The 17,154-nt window shown below is 35.5% G+C and overlaps 1 protein-coding gene across 2 annotated transcripts in view; it reads left to right on the top strand.

Annotated features, from left to right (window-relative positions):
• Nucleotides 1-17,154, top strand: part of SLC9A9 (solute carrier family 9 member A9) — a 659,022-nt gene that overhangs the window by 153,092 nt on the left and 488,776 nt on the right. For both annotated transcript variants that reach the window (XM_077756733.1, XM_077756732.1), the window contains 2 exons: nt 11,605-11,682; nt 13,205-13,281. In XM_077756733.1, the coding sequence (XP_077612859.1) occupies nt 11,605-11,682; nt 13,205-13,281 (155 nt within the window). The remainder of the gene's footprint in view (nt 1-11,604; nt 11,683-13,204; nt 13,282-17,154) is intronic.

Here is a 17,154-nt window from a genome sequence, read left to right as displayed (position 1 = left end):
TTCTAGCTTCCCCAGGCCAGTTGCTCCCTGGTGAGGTCTAGTGATAGGGAAGCTGTATACACACTTCAAAGCAAAGGCCCAAAACCATTATTCAAACTGAGAAAAGTTGTAGGGCAAAAAATGAAAACTCTGTGAGCCTGCAATGCTTCTATATATTCAGGGAATTAAAAAGCATAGTTTCTTTTGCCTATAAATAAACATTGGTCAGAATTAGGATCAATTCCTGGAGGGGTGAGTGGAAATCAATCTTGACGCATAAATTTTCAATTGTGTTGGATATCTTTCCTTTTGTAATTCTCACCTGGGTGCTGAGGAGTGAATACTTGAGATGGGATACCAGGCTCTTCTCACACCCACCTATTATTTTTCCTCCCCCTGCAGTTATCAAGTCAGTCTTAGAATAGAGTTCCACTGTCATGTCAATGCCACAGCTAGTTGGGGAGATAGACAACCAACACAATGAAGAACAGGCCCAAAAGGGACCAGCAGGCAATCCAAGTTATATGTAGTTTGTTATAAGGCCAGGAATCTGGGCATCTAGGATTAGGAGTAGGAAACCATAATTTGTCTTTCAAACTGAAACTTGAGAGTGAAGCAGGGGCACAATGAGTAATTAGGCCAGGACAACAGGCATTACCTGGAAGTGTTCTGGTCAAACTAGAATGAATGGTTACCTTAGTAAGGAGTCACAGAGGTAACAGAGTAAGTTTATGTGTTAAGAATCTTATGCAGAAACATGGGAGACTTTCTGACCATCTGTGACTAGGTGCTATGGCAACAATCTGGAAAACGTAGGTAGGCTTTATGTATTTGCAGATAATGAGGACATATCCAACAGTGGCATGGGTAACCTGAACCTAGGAAGATAGCAGATGGAATATTGTCATTAAGAGAGTAGCTTCTGGAGCCATATTACTTGGTTCAAATGCCACTTACTAGTGTGTGACGTTGGGTGAGATAACTAATGTCCCTGTGCTTCAATTTACCTTTTTATAAAATGGGATAATCCTAACCACTCTATAGGGTCACTGTGAGTTGCAAACAAGTACATGTAAAGCACTTAGAATAGTGCTTGGCTGAAGATACTACAGGAAAAAAGAAAACTACAGGCCAATATCCCTAATGAACATAGATGTAAAATCCTCAACAAAATATTAGAAAAATGAATTCAACAATATTTTAAAAGGACTATTCATCATGACCAAGAAGGATTTACTCTGGGGATGCACAGAGGGCTTCATATTTTCAAATTAATCATTGTGATACACCACATTAACAAAATGAAGGATAAAAATTACTTGATAATTTCAATAGATGCAGAAAAAACACGTGACAAAGCATAATATCGATTCATGATTAAAAATTCTTAAGAAGGTTTAGATTAGAGGAAACATATCTCAACATAATACAGGCCATATATGACAAAGCTACATCATACTCAGTAATGAAAATGGGGACCCTTTCCTTGAAGATCAGGAAAAAGACAAGGATGGCCACACTTGCCACTTTTATTCAAAATAGTACTGGAAATCCTAGCCAAATCAAATAAGAAAAAGAAATAAAAGGCATCCAAATAGATGAGGAAGAACTAAAACTGTCACTATTTGCGGACAACAAGATACTACACACAGAAAACCCTAAGGACTCCACCCAAAAATCTATGAGAAGTAATAAATGAATTCAGTAAAGTTGCAGGATGAAAAATTAATATACAGAAATCTTCTGCATTTCTATATACTAAAAATGAAGTAGCATAAAGAGAAATTAAGAAAAAAATTACAGTTGCACCAAGAAGAATAAATTATCTAGGAATAAACTTAACCACAGAGGTAAAAGACCTGTACTTTGAAAACTATAGAACATTGATGAAGGAAATTGAAGGTGACACAAACAAATGGAAAGGCATATTATACAAGCTTATGGATTAGTGCAGAATTAATACTGTTACAATGCCTATTCTACCCAAAGCAATCTACAGATCAATTAAATACCTATCAAAATACCAACAGCATTTTTCACAGAACTGTAACAAATAATTCCATAGTTTTTATGGAACCACAAAAGATCCTGAATAGTCAAAACAGTCATAAGGAGGAAGAAGTAAACTGGAGGTATCACAATTCCAGATTTCAGGATATACTACAAAGCTATAATAATTAAAACAGTGTTGTGCAGCCACAAAAATAGACCATAGAACAAAAGAAAAGAATAGAGAACCCAGAAATAAATCCACACTCAAATGGTCAATTAATCCTGACAAAGTAAGCAGGAATAAGCAATGAGGAAGATAGTTTATTCAGTAAATGGTGCTGGGGAAATTGGCCAGCTACCTGCAAAAGACTGAAACTGGACCATTTTCTTACACTATATACAAAATTTAAAAATGGATTAAAGAAAGACCTAAGTGTGAGACCTGAAACCATACAACTCCTATAAAAAAATATAGACAGTAATCTCTTTGACATTGGCCTTAGCAATATTTTTCTAGATATATCTCTTCAGGTAAGGGAAATAAAAGCAAAGATCATCTATTATGACCTACACCAAAATAAAAAGCTTTTGCACATTGAAGGAAACAATCAACAAAATTTAAAAGCAACCTACTGAGTGAAAGACGATAATTGCAAATGATATATATGATAAATGGTTAATATCCAAAATATGTAAAGAACTTATACAGCTCAACACCAAACAACCAATAACCCAATTAACAAATGGGCAGTGGACTTAAATAGACATTTTTACAAAGAATACATATAAATGGATAGCAGACACATGAAAACATGCTCAGTATCACTTATCATCAGGGAACTGCAGACAGAACCACCATTAGATATTACCTTATACTTGCCAAAATGGCTAGACTCAAAAACACAAGAAATAGCAAGTGTTGGCAAGGATGTGGGAAAAAAGGAACCCTCATGCACTGTTGGTGGGAATGTAAACTGGTGCAACCACTGTGGAAAATAATATGGAGGTTTCTCAAAAAATTAAAAACAGAAATATCATATGATCCAGTAATTCCATTAGTGGATATGTACCCAAAGAAAACAAAAACACTAATCCAAAAAGATATATGCATCCATATATTCATTGCAGCATTATTTATAATAACCAAGATATGGAGGCAATCTAAGTGTTCATTGATAGATGAATGGATGAAGATGTGATGTGATATCTCTCTCTATAGAGAGAGAATGGACTATTACTCAGCCCTAAAAAGGAGGGAGATCTTGCTATTCATGACAACATAAATGCACCTAGAAGGTGCTACGCTAAGTGAAATAAGTCAGACAGAAAAAAACAAATACCATATTCTACTTTTATGTGAAATCTAAAAAACAAAGAAAATGAACAAATAAACATATAGAAACAGTTCCATAAATATAGTGAAAAAACTGATGGTTGCCAGAGGGGAGGTAAGTGGAGGGCAAAATTGTTGAAAGGGAGTGAAAGGTACAGGCTTCCAGTTATGGAATGAGTAAGTCATGAGCATGAAAGGTACAGCATAGGGAATATAGTCAATGAAATTGTAGTAGTGTTGTATGGTGATAGATGGTAGCTAACTGGTAGTGAGCACAGCATAGCATATAGAGTTGCCCATTCACTATGATGTACACCTGAAATTAATGTAATATTGTGTCTACTAGTCCTCAATTAAGAAAAAAGAATAGTGCCTGGTTCATAGTAAGTATTCAAAGTATATTAACTATTAGTTTTGTTATCAGCATTGTTATCAATAAAACAATGTACTCATTATTAGAAAGGAGTGTTTGAGTCTAAGTCTTGCTACTTACAAGGTATGTGACTTTGGGTAAGTCACTTAACTAACTCTCTGAGCCTTGGTTTCACCTTTGTAAAAATGGGGTGTTTATCATAACTTACCTCAAAGGGTTGTTGTGAAGAAAAAACTGAGACTATGTATGAAGGCACTTTCTCAAACTATAACAGCATTACGAAGATGTCAGTTGTTATTTTTATTATTAATTATTATAATTAATAAATGATAAATGTACCAATCTATGAGGAAAGCAGACTCTGAACTTCTGCCCTGCCTAAATTATAGTTACCATGTATTACTTCTTCCAAGGAGTTTGTTTGCTTATCTTACTGCGATTTCCATCTTCTGTTTTTCCGTGAGATGGGCAGGTATTGCCCCCATGCTTCACTGTAGGACACTGAGGTTCTGAAAACTTATGTGACTTGATCAAGATTGATCTGTGACAGAACTGTTTTAAGGATGCAGTGTTCAATGTTCTTTGCAAAACTCCCTGCAGCTAAGTTAAATATTTAGAGAGGTACCCGGGTGGTTGAGCATCCGACTTTGGCTCAGGTCATGATCTCGCTCACTGGTTAGAGCCCCACATCAGGCTCTGTGCTGACAGCTCAAAGCCTGCTTCCTGCTTCAGATTCTATGTCTCCCTCTCTCTCTGCCCCACTCCTGCTCATGCTCTGTCTCTCTTTCAAAATAAATAAACATTAAATTTTTTTTAAATATTAAGAATTATAAAAATGTTTTGTTTCCAGTTCTCCACCTAATTTTGCCTGGAGTTGTAGACATTACCTACTTCCAATGAAATACCAGTGTTGAAGCACCTGGGTGGCTCAGTTGGTTAAGCTTTCCACGCTTGATTTCAGCTCAGGTCATAATCTCACAGTTTACTGAGTCTGAGTGCTACATAGAGCCATGTCAGGCTCAGCTCTGGCAACACGGAGCCTGCCTGGGATTCTCATTCTTTCTCTCTCTCCCTCTCTCTCTGCCCCTCCCCTGCTTATGCACTATAAATTTAAAAATAAATAAATAAATAAATAAAACATTTTTATGAAAGAAAAATACCAGTGTTTATATCTGTCTTTTTTGCATGTGTAATTTTCATAGTGTATTTCTAACTTCTAGAATTTTATTTACTTCAAAAGTGAATGTAATTTTGTGTATAATATTCTCATAATTTCTCAATGATAATTTGTGATAATTAAAAGTGCTCTTTTTGCCATTTCTCTGTAATTAAGTTCTGCTTCTACAAATCACACTGCAAAATGCTTATATTTCAGTGGCCCAACATTTTTAAACATTAACATACATATTAGGTATTCTAGTTGGGGGGGGTACTATTCTCACCTTTTAGTAATTTTTTTTAAATGTNATGAAAAGAACTCAATAAATCTGGACATCATATGGGTTAACCATTTATTGAGCACTTATTGCTCATTTGCTTGATTTCGTATTAGGCCCTTTTGAATATTTTATCCCACTGAAAAATCCTAACAAATACAAGTCAATTTTTAATTTTCTCTTATATGTTATTTATCACCTTTTATTATTCCTTAATCTTTTTAAAGGTTCAGTTCTATTTCACACGTTCATAATTCTAAATAATAACTTTATAAGATGTTAATTTGGGTTTGACTGTAAAGATCTTTTTTTTCCTTAAGGAAAATCCAAATAATCCTACAACATCATGCAACCACGGTAAATTTTGCTAATAAGTAAATTTCTATCCAGTCTTTTTACATACATTTTTTCCTATGTGGTGCAAGTCAGATGGTCTCTAAAACTTTGTTAACTTGCTTTATTTATTATCATAACCTAACAGTTTCCTCAGGCTTTTAAAAACTCAGGGCAATGGATGTAAATTAGCCTGATTTTTTAATTGCTTCAAATTATGCTCATTTCATTAGTAAAGGGAAATGCAAAGTAAACAATAATATGATAACAGCTCATACTTATCCAACTAGCAAAAATTAGAAATTTGTCAATACTAAGTGTTGGCTAGAATGCAGGAGAATGCTTTTATACTCTCACGTGGGAATATAAATTGGTATAACCACTTTAAAGTTTTGGCCAATATGTGTTAAAGTTGAAGATTTATATACTTTATCACCCAGCCCATTTGTAGATGTTTCCAGTTGTAGAGAATCTTTCACATGTATGCACTTAAGTACAAGAATATTCATTGCATTATTTTAGTAATAGCAAAAAAAAAAAAAAGAAAAAAGAGAGAGAGAGAGAGAGAAGCAATTTAACTGCCCTAATTTTCTTGTTAGAGAAGGGAAAATTATGATACATTTATCCAATAGAACACTATACAACNTATAACAGTTTAAGTGACTGGACAAAATCCACATGTACTAATAATATAGATAAATCTTTAAAACAATGTTGAATGTAAAAAGCAGAATACAAAAGTATATTTATGGTTAAATTTCTATAAAATTTAAAAATACACCAAATGCAATATGCCATTTATGTATATATATATATTTAATATATATATATATTTATATAAAGTTTTTGTAAAGTTTTTAAATACACTGATTGCATATAATATTCTATAGTAAAAATAATATTATTGTTTATGGACACATATATGTGAAGTACAATAACATAGTCATGGAAAGGAAAAACACTTTCTGACTTTAGGGTATTGGTTACCTCCTAGGAGGGGTGGAGGGGGGATTTTAATTCTGAGACATCATTTAAGACATTTGAAGCAAAATAAAAAAACATGAATGTCATAAAAGAGAAACAACTGTGGTTTAGGATTTTTAAGCTCAATGCTGCCTCTGAGTGGCCCATTGACCTTCCACATGGTCCTTGAACTTTCTGGAGGACAGTATTAGGTCAGGGCTTCAAACATTTTTTTAATAGCAGAATGCTTCATTCAAAAAATATCTGACACTGCTTCACAGTGTCTAAAATCAAAACTGCTCAGGCAGAGTGAGAGGGCAGATCCAGGGCAGATGCTGAAGCAGTTGCCCCCAATTGCCATCAACCAGCCTCCATGCAGGCCAGGAATTGGCAGAGATCAGTTTGCAGACCTTGAGACTGGGTGACCTCTAAGGCAGCTTTTCTTTCCTAGTCTTGCTGGAGACAACCAGTCGTTTATGTGTGTGTGCATATATATGTATGTAAATATTCTACATACCCTTTTTTTGCATCCTCTTGGAACAGGCAAAATGCCTGAACAAACTACGCCCAAATCTCAATGATTTAAGGCAGTAATGGTTTATTTCTTGCTCATGTCCCAAACCAGTGTGGCCTTTGGGGCAATAAGGGAGTAATAGTCTTCTCCAGTAACCATTAATGATCCCAATTTCCTTTAATCTAGTGGCTCTGCCCGTCCCTAGGGATTTGGGACTTCTGCCATATGCTCTTTATGATGAACTAACAAAGAAAAGATTAGAGCATGGAGGGTATCAGGGGTTTTTAGGGACCAGGCTTGAAAATAACTTATATTACCTTTGTCCATATTTATTTGGCTAGATCACTGTCATATGGCCCCATATGACTACAAGGAAATGAAGTCTAGGTGTCTGGCCAGTAAAAAAAAGGAAATGAGTATGGTGAGCCCATAGCAATTTTTGTTATATACACCAGACATGCTCTTTTGACTTGACAACAAATTGTAGAAAGCAGCCATTTCAGTGTATAAACAGTTTACTCAGCTTTTATAAAAGTTATATAGTATTCAATTTTATGGATAATTTATTTAACTAGTTCATGGTTTAATAATCATCCCCAGCATTTTTTCCAATTCATTCATCTGCAATGAATGCTCCTGTCTTGGGATCATTCCATAGATGTATAGGTATATCTGCAGGATGAATTCTAGGATGAGATATTGTTGATTCAAATGGTATGGACATTTAACATTTGGATATCTATTGCCAAATTACCCTATTAAGAGGATATACAAATTTATACTCCCACTGACCATTTTATTGCTTAATCCTACTTGTGTAAAACATTTTTACTTTTCTCCATGGTTGAATGACTGTAGTTTAAATCTATCTCTACATGGTCAGAGAGAGAAACTGGTGGCAGAAAGGAAAAGTGGAAGTTGGAAGAAGGATTTTCTGTATACTTAGTGAGCAGGTGATTATCTTTATCCTGACTTCATATCTACAAATACAGAGATAGCCTTTGCTTAAAGGAGTGCATGCCAGCATTTTCCCCATCATGACACAGAAAATGATTGTACTGGGTCAGTGGGGTAAACTGTAGGAAAATTAGGGTCCTGATGAGATCACTCAGGGCTGAAAGGATTAGACTTGGGCTTCTGACCATCCTTAGCCCAAGGATGAGGGGCTGGATATGTCACGGCACACCTGTAATCCATCAGCACACCACCTGCAATAAACGCCTTCTCTATCCCTCAGGAGCCCTGAATTATCAATTTCTATTTCCCAAGTGTAACTGGTGCCTTCTATCAAAAGCATAACTTAGACCAGAGGAAAGGAAATGCACACCCTTGAGGTGTCTCTAGGTATGTCCCAAAGCTGCCTGCCTAAGCGAGCCAGTTTTCATTGAAGTCTCCTATTTATAGGAAAAGTGCATACAGATTTTTTTGAGATTTTTAATAAATCTTCATTTATTTTAATATTTAAAATGTTTCAAACCACTTGCTATTGAGTATAACTGAAACTCCAGGAAGCTACAAGTTTGCTCTGTGGCTTGGTGAACCCTGGCCNGCTCCAGGCTCTGAGCTGTCAGCACAGAGCCTGATGCCAGGCTCGACCCCAAGGACCTCGAGATCATGACCTGAGCTGAAGTCGGACACTAAACCGATTGAGCCACCCAAGTGCTCCCTTATCCATCCTTTAAAGCCCAGCTCATATGCTGCTTGAACACCAAGTCTCCCTGCAGGGTCAACCAGCCCAGAATGGTGTTTTGGTGTTTCTGTCCTAGAGAACTCTGAATTACACCTAGCCCCATGCCTTTTACTGTGCTTGCACATCATCTTTCCTTCCTTTGTCTATAGCCTTCATGGGTTCAGTATTTCTATCCTTTGTAGCAGAGAAGAGATGTGTTAAATTTTTACTGAAAATAAAAAACGTTGAAAATGATTGAACACGTTATTGTGTTAACCGCTTCTACTTTACATAGGAATTGGGAATTAACAAAATAATAAAATCTACTTCTGAGTCCCAAGTCTTAAACACTCCTAAATCTTCTCCTATGTAATTATGTTAGCCTGGTGTTCCCTCAGAAACTACACATTTAGTTTGCTCATACATACACGCCCAATTCTTGGTGATATCCTTGTCACATTGATTAATACTGAGCATGCCATTCATTTCTTCTTCTATCTCTGGAAAATGAGGATAATTGCATTTCCCAGCTACCTCTCAGGAGATTGAAAGTAAAGAATTCAATCCCTTAGTTGTGCTAGCCTGAAGTTCAGTTGCTTAATAGCTCATGTGGCTAGTGGCTACCATATTGGACAGTACAATTATAGAATATTCCCATTATCACAGGAAGTTCTGTTGGATGAGGCTGGCCTTTATGTTTTATGTCTTAAGTGACTAATGTTTTTAGCTGNCCCCCCCACAAATACAGACATTCTTTATTGAAAAATTTTAATTGCTTGGGCCTTAGAAACAGTCTCACCTCCAAGGCCATGATTTGAACACAAATCTGAGGAAAATGAAATGTGAAATTGCCATCTGGAGATTGGTGCAGCAGCAGATCCAGCCATTTCTGAGAAATTGTCTGGGTTTGGAGTTACTCCCAGAACTCTGATTTAGCAGTTCCTAAGCTTATAGCAAGTCTGAAAGGAACACAAATCTGTTTTGTATATACAAATAAATCCTCGTATGCTGCATGCCATTCTCAGCCTGCCAGTTTCATCTGGCTGCTCTAGAAAATATAATAGTACATTAGTTAACCTGCATGCAGGGAATGGGGCATTCTGATTATTGAAATGTTCTGGTTGAGTGATTAACCTGATTTTTGCAGAAAAACTGCTGAGGCAAGGGATTTCCTGTCCAGAATGTTTGTGCCACTGCATTTTTTTTCTTCCGGATGATCATAGCTACATTGCTTCATTTCTCCAGCACTCAGAAATACATCTCTTTGTTAAAAACTTTCAAATATGCAATTGATATACTTTCAAAGAGCCCTCATAAAAATAGATCAATAATGGTGTATCAGATAATCTTCAAAAAAATAGAAAACTTAGAAAGAATCATAATTTCTTTGCCCACATTTTACATAGTTTTAACCTTGAAGAGTTCCTAACAACAGGGCAGTTTATTCAGTAGAATAACCTGAAAATATTTATTCACATATTTTATTTTCTCTAGTGATAAGTACTTAAAAGTACTTACTAGATGTTAGGTAATGCTGCAAGAGCTTTACAAATATTACTTGATTTAATTTTTATAACCACCTTAGAATTAAGCATCACCTTATTATCTTCATTGTATTTTCTTTTTTTTAAATTACAAATGTTTATTTATTTTGAGAGTGAGCAAGCATGAGAAGGGCAAAGGGAGAGGGAGACAGAGAATCCCAAATAAGCTCTAAACTCAGAGCAGAGCCTAACGTACGGCTCCCTCCACGAACCTGAAATTATGACCTGAGCCGAAACCAACAGTTGGATGCTTAACTGACTGAGCCACCCAGGCTTCCTATTATCTTCATTCTAAAGATGAAGAAACTGAGGCACAGAAAGCTATGGATGTCCTATAGTTGATCTACCTGAATACTCATTGATAGAAGAGGTTGTAGCATCAATGGATGAATAAGTTTCTGAGAATGGACCTGGCTTAATCCCACCTATCCCTTCCCAAATATTAGATGAGTAGAATTGAGGGGCTATTACAGAAAGGGAGAAGGAGGATCCAAAGTGCTAAAAGAACACAGAAGAAACTAGGGAAATCAAAGTGGACTTCAGAGAAGAGTAGCCTCTGAGATCCAGCTTTAGAGATGAGTTAGAATTAAGGCCAAAAAGGAGAGGAGAAATTAGATATTATAGTTGTGAAACCTATATGTGAAAGATTTTGATGAATATTATAATGGTAAAAAGGCCTTAGTGGCAAATAATGAACAACCTTGTGTATTTGAGGAATGGGGTAGAGAAAGAAGAAAATGAGTGTAAGTAAGATTTTAAAGATGAAAAGAGTTTCATGTTCAGATTTCCCAACAAATAGTAGATACTAGATTCAAGAGTCTTTACATTTTATTTCATTGTATTTCACGCCAAATAAGTTTTTTTTTTTTTCCTGGCCACTTTTATGTTAACATTTAAGTAAAAGCCAACAAACAAATACTAGAAAAATACATCTTCACTTTCAAATGTATTTTTCCACAAAGTCTGGAAAATATTTTAAACTCTGGAATGGGATAAAGTAGGGAAAACAAAGACCAAATTTAAAAAATTATTTGGGAATAGTTTAAATAAATTCTTGTCAGAAGCAAAAATGTTTGAGCATTACCAGAAAATTTCTTTAACCAGAAAAAAAAAGAAAGAATATATATTAAAAAAACATTTAAACTGTGGAGACTGGATAACTAATCAAAATCAATGAAAAGAGTTTTCTAACCCTTTATAGAAGGGTTTTATTGAATTATTGTCATTATTGTCACTAGCTATAGAATGGAGTATAGTAGGTTGTACGTTGAAAATGTTACTTCATAGTTATATATTGCATTTATGAATTTGTAAGTTTGCATTTTTCCAATTTTCATCTGTGCTAATTTAATAGCCTGTAATATACCGCATACAACCTTAGCAAAGGTGACTATAATTATATTTTTAAAGCACATTTTTAGTGCCCAAAGGAGCATCTTCGTAACTATACTTTTATCTTCTCTGGCAGATGACATTTGATCCAGAAATCTTCTTCAATGTTTTACTACCACCAATTATATTTCATGCAGGATATAGCCTGAAGAAGGTAAATATACAGTGGTCATTTTCTTCTTCTGTCATTAAGTAGAGAATTTTACCAGTGCTAATGAAAAAACAATTATTTTATGGGTTTAATTATTTTTGTAAGGATGTCATTATCTTAGATACATGTGATACAAATTCAAATCTGACATGCTTATAATTCTTCCAAATCTGCTCTATCCAATACACTGGCCATTGGGTACATGCAGCTATTAAGGGTTGAAATGTGGCCTTTTTGAATGAAGATACACTTTAAGTATAAAATATACATTGGATTTCACAAACTTAAAACAAGAATGTAAAATATCTTCATTGTGTTTGGTATTGATTTCATGTAGAAATGATGTTTTGGATATATTGGGTTAAATAAGACATTATCAAAATTCATTTTTCTTTTTTAAAAATTCTTTTAATGTGCCTACTAGGAAAATTTTAAACGACATGCATGGCTTACATTGTATTTCTATTGGACAATATCATTCTAGATGATTGTAACCAAAGAGTTAGCTGTTAATTGGGATAGATGTTGGGCTTATCAATCAGGGTAAAAACTCAAGGTGCCTTGCTAATACTCAGCTGTTGATGCTCTTAGGGAGGAAATCAGTTTTGTAGCTTCTGTCCTTTCACCTGCCATTATTTAAGTATCCCACATTTCACAGGTTAGTAATTCCCTTGATAGTTTCAGTGCTAGCAGCTCCTGTGCCGCAGATTGAGGCTCTGGCCTATATGAGTTTCAAGATGCAGAGATGGAGCAGCTCCTTCTCTGCTGCCCGCTCCCCACCCCAGGGACTCCAGGGGCTGTCCTCCCTTTGGCCTGTCAGCTACTGCAGGTAGGCGGCTCATTCAGTCCACACCCAATTTTCTTGTGTACTCCAGGCTCCCTCTTGCTGTCACTTCTAACTACTCAGCTCCCAACCACACAACAGGAAGGGAGATTTCCCATGCCGGCTTTGAAGAGACTTACTCAGGCCATCCTTCCTTATCTCCACTCCTACTACTAGGTGTCATTTCTGTGACTCATTAAAAAAATTTGTTGTAGGTGATTAAGATTTTGTTTCATTACATTCAGAAGAAATAGAAGTCAGAGATCCAATAAGTCAAAAGGAAAGTAAAATATTTTAGGATAGTATTTCTAATATATTAAAGGGGTTGCATTGACAAAAACATATCTTAAAAACTTTGTCTTTCGTTAATCATGCCAGAGCCAGAGTTCTGCATGGACATTAACTCAATCCTTTACTCTCTCAGGTCCACCCAGTTCTGGCAGTTGTTTCTCTCATCTCTACCCTGTCATTTTTCTAGATGCATCTTTCCTCTTTTCTTTGAGAAACCTCTGTCCTTTACAGTGTAACTCATTTCAACCTTAATTATACAATAAGGCCAGGAATTAAGGTTCCAAAACCAAAATTTGCCTAAACTGTGAGGGAAGGGAGGGGCTGTAAAAATGCATATATTTGTTTTTATTTACTGTTACACTAAGAAAAAAATATGGACATACTATATGAAATCTATTCTTTTCTCCCCAGAGACACTTTTTTCAAAACTTGGGATCTATTTTAACATATGCCTTCTTGGGAACTGCCATCTCCTGTATCGTCATAGGGTAAGTGACTTTCGGAGCTCAAGTTGCAGGTGGCTGTGGGTCCAGTGATCTGTGGGAGGAATCTCAGACTTCTGGACTCACACTGACAGGGTAAATTGTCTACCTTTTTATGTATATCACATCTTTACACATTTTCTGACTCCATTCCAAAGCTTATATATTTTCTGACAAACACAAGGCTACAAATCAAAGTAACCTGTGATCAGATTGCTGAATTTTCTCTGTGAGTTTTGAACCTCTGATTTAGGGAATGTAGAGAACTTGGCCTGAGTTAAGTGAAGCACATTGCATTCAATAATGCAGGTAAGCACACTGCATTCTTATTTCATCTTCTTTGTGGGACTCGACCTGTGTTTGACAGGAGTACAATTGTAGCTATATGGCAAGGCTTTGCTTTTCAAGGGAAAGTTTATAAGAGAGCAGTCTGAGACAGACATCTCCAAATATCAGCAGAACTGTTTAATGCTGAGATGGCATTTCATTTGATATGCTCTAGAATGCTGCCTTGTTTTTTTTTTCTCACTATATTTTATTGGTTATGTTACTAAGCCCCCAAGTCTAACCATATAGACTCTGGTTTACAGCTCATTATAAAGCAAAATAGGATACAAAATGGTGACGCCAATCCAATTCACTTACTATCCTATTCAATCTCCACTGGAGTAAACATATTCAGCTGCTATGACTATGATGATGTTGATGTCTTAAATTGTCTGATACAGCCAACTCTATACTTGAACTTTACTGCATACAGCTGTTATAACCCTAATGCAAGAAACTGAAGCTAAAACACACACACTAATTACTTATCCAGCTCTTTGCTTGTGAAGTATTTAGTGTGTGTCACTAGAAGACTAAGGAGGTATCATTACTTAGACCTGAAAGCAGGGGGCATGGGTTATGTTGAGTTCTCTGTTAAATTTTTATTGACTGAAGCCTAGAATGACTCAGGCTACATTCTATGAAAATGTCCAGCACAGTTAGGAAGATGAAGAAGCTAAAGATTTCAGCACCTAAAGGTAGAAGTTTACAGGAATATAAATTGAGGAGCCTCATTAAGTCTGGACACCTAAGAGATCTTTAAACTGTGATTAAGAGGCAAATATAGATTTTATCCTTCTCAAAGCATGTTTAGAGGAGAGTTGCTCTATTCTGTGGTTATGCCATAATAGCTAACATTCAAATTTCAAACCTGGCAAGAGCCTTAGAGATTTGTGTAATTAAAGCCCCTTATTCTGAAGATGAATAAAGTAACGTCTTAAAAGTTTAATCAATTGTCTTATGAATTAGGGCTATGGTCAAGACAGAACTCAGACTTTGGCTTCTGACTCAGCAGGTCTTACTACTATCCCCTCTTTCTTTAGCAATTTCTCTTGGAATTACTATCCATTCCTCTACATTGTTCATATATACTGCCAGAAGGCTCTGAGATGTGTGGACTTGTAACAGTGTTCATCACTTTCTAGCAAAGATTGATGGTTAGCAGTTCTATAATATGAGGATCTGAAATGTATAATGTATCTAAATCTAAACTTATGGAAAATGTTGTTAAATTACAGAGTAGTCAGTTTTCATTATTACCCCATTTTCTTTGTCTAACTAACTTTAAGTGTATTTATGTAATATGCTTTCACCATCATGAGAAATCTATAATCTCTTTTTCAAAAAGAGCAACAATATATAGTGTGTGTGTGTGTGTGTGTGTAATTGACTTTTCTAAAAATAATTCAGTTCAGGAAATCTGGTAAAATTCATTTATTGGAGTTGATAACCTCTTCTGATTTTAAGGCTGTAATCAATAATTTGTGATGGAAAGTGATTTGAATAAAAAAATACAGCCTGGGAAAACTTTTAGAACCATGTGCTTTTGTTTGAACTAGGCATAATCTAAACAACATTTAGGGTTCTTTCTTAATGTGGGTCATTAAAGTACAGAAGGAATAGGTAGTTTAAAGACTTTAAGGTCTTATCCAGAAAGGGAAAGGAAACCATTAGAGAGCTTTAGCTTGAGAGTGACGAGGTCAGATTACATTTCAGGAAAGTCGTTCTGGTGGTGGTGTGAAGGAGAAATTTTAAAGTGAGGAAAAGATGACAGCCAGGGGATCATTTAAGAGACAATTTCCATAAGCTAAGTTGGAAGTGATGAAGTCCTAGCCTCAGACAGTGGCAGTAAAAATGGATGTGGAGTCATCAATATGTTGAAATCCTGAAAGATAACGGAGTAATCCAAGGCAAGTGTATGGGGTGAGAAGGGAAGTTACCTGGGAAACATTATCTGAAGAAAGGGAAAAGATAACCACAAAGGACTAAGAAGTATTGGGCCCAAGATACGGGAAGAAAATAAGCAGGACATGGGTCTAGAAGTCAAAGGAATGGGGAAAGGTAGGGTAGATAGTGTCTAATATAAGGAAGTCAGATAGGATAGGAATTGGAGTTTCAAATGGATTCAACCCCTACACGGTGATAGGTGACTTCACACTTATCCTACGGGCAGAAATAAAGAGAGTATTGGCAAGTTCAATTGTTTTGAGTGCTGTATGATGAAAAACAATTTATTTTTATGCTGTTGATCACCAGATACAATTTCAGAACTTCTGAAGGAAAGACACAAACTTGAATTCAGACTTAACAGGCACTTATATAATTTAGTGAGTCTTATTGTGTGAGTAGTTCAATTGTACACTCAAACCTTAGAAAATTACTGGTTATACTTTCCTGATAAATTAACAGTAATATGAGCAGCATAACAAACATTCATCAAGTACTTGATATGTAGTATGACCTTTTTAAAAATACTTTACATGGATTGTTTAATTTAATCTTTAAAATAATCTTATTAAATAGATACTATTATTTCCCTCATTTAACAGTTGAGATATTTGAGGTTTAGAGAGCACACAGTGTAAGTAATAGAGTTGGCATTAGTAATGAAATAGTTCGGTTCCAGAGTAAAATTCTTAATGCCAAATATGTGCTTTCCTTCTATTTATTATCATTACTCAAAAATAAAATGTAAAACATTAAACTAAAAAATAAAATTGAATAAACCAGTCAATATTCACTAACAGGCCACATGTTTCTTCATTAACCCTGCAGGAGTTTTCACAGATATGAAAGATTTTTAATTGTGAATCCCATTCAAGAGGAATTCACATTTTTAAGAGGAAGGAGGAATGCTTAGGTTTATGCAGATATGCACACACTTGCATGAAATGGGCAGAAAGAGAGATTTAGGACAGTCTTAGATCGGACTCTGAGAATAATTTCATAGAAGAGGTAGATTCTGGAGAGTCATTTAATGGTGAGGGATGAGGTAGTTGAATTTTCCATGCCATCAAGTACATTAGTCCTGGTGGGTATGGGAAGCATTATGTAAGACTTAGAGTTGGAGAGCAGGTTTCATAGAGCTGTGTAAGAGAGGGTAGGAACTGAAATGCTAGAGAGTCAACTGCCACAGGACAATGAAGCCTGGGATCAGAAATTTATGAGAATGTAAATGCTATGAAGAGTGATTATAGGGCATGAATGAAAACTGAGCTTAGTAAACCATGGTTTTCTGTAGATAATGACTTGATCTAATCAAACTACAGGTTGGTTTTAGATCTGGACTCAGATGCTTTATAGGAATTGGTATCATTGGGTCCATTTGAATGAGAAGAATTCTTAATTAAGTTTTATTAATTCATGTCATTTCAGAAATTAGATGTAAACCGTCTTTTATATTTCATGAGAAAGTGTAATAAATCTCTTTTGCAATAAAATCAGAGAAAATTAAAAAATTAATTTTAATTTTTTTAATGTTAAATCATTCAGTCACCTTTTATAGTCTTCGCCCCATCTTATCATATAAGTAAAATCTTAAGTACACCTCTG

This window comes from Crocuta crocuta, unplaced genomic scaffold (genome assembly GCF_008692635.1).
Source record: "Crocuta crocuta isolate KB4526 unplaced genomic scaffold, BGI_CrCroc_1.0 scaffold337, whole genome shotgun sequence".
Taxonomy (NCBI): Eukaryota; Metazoa; Chordata; class Mammalia; order Carnivora; family Hyaenidae; genus Crocuta; species Crocuta crocuta.
This window is presented reverse-complemented; position numbering and strand designations above follow the sequence as displayed.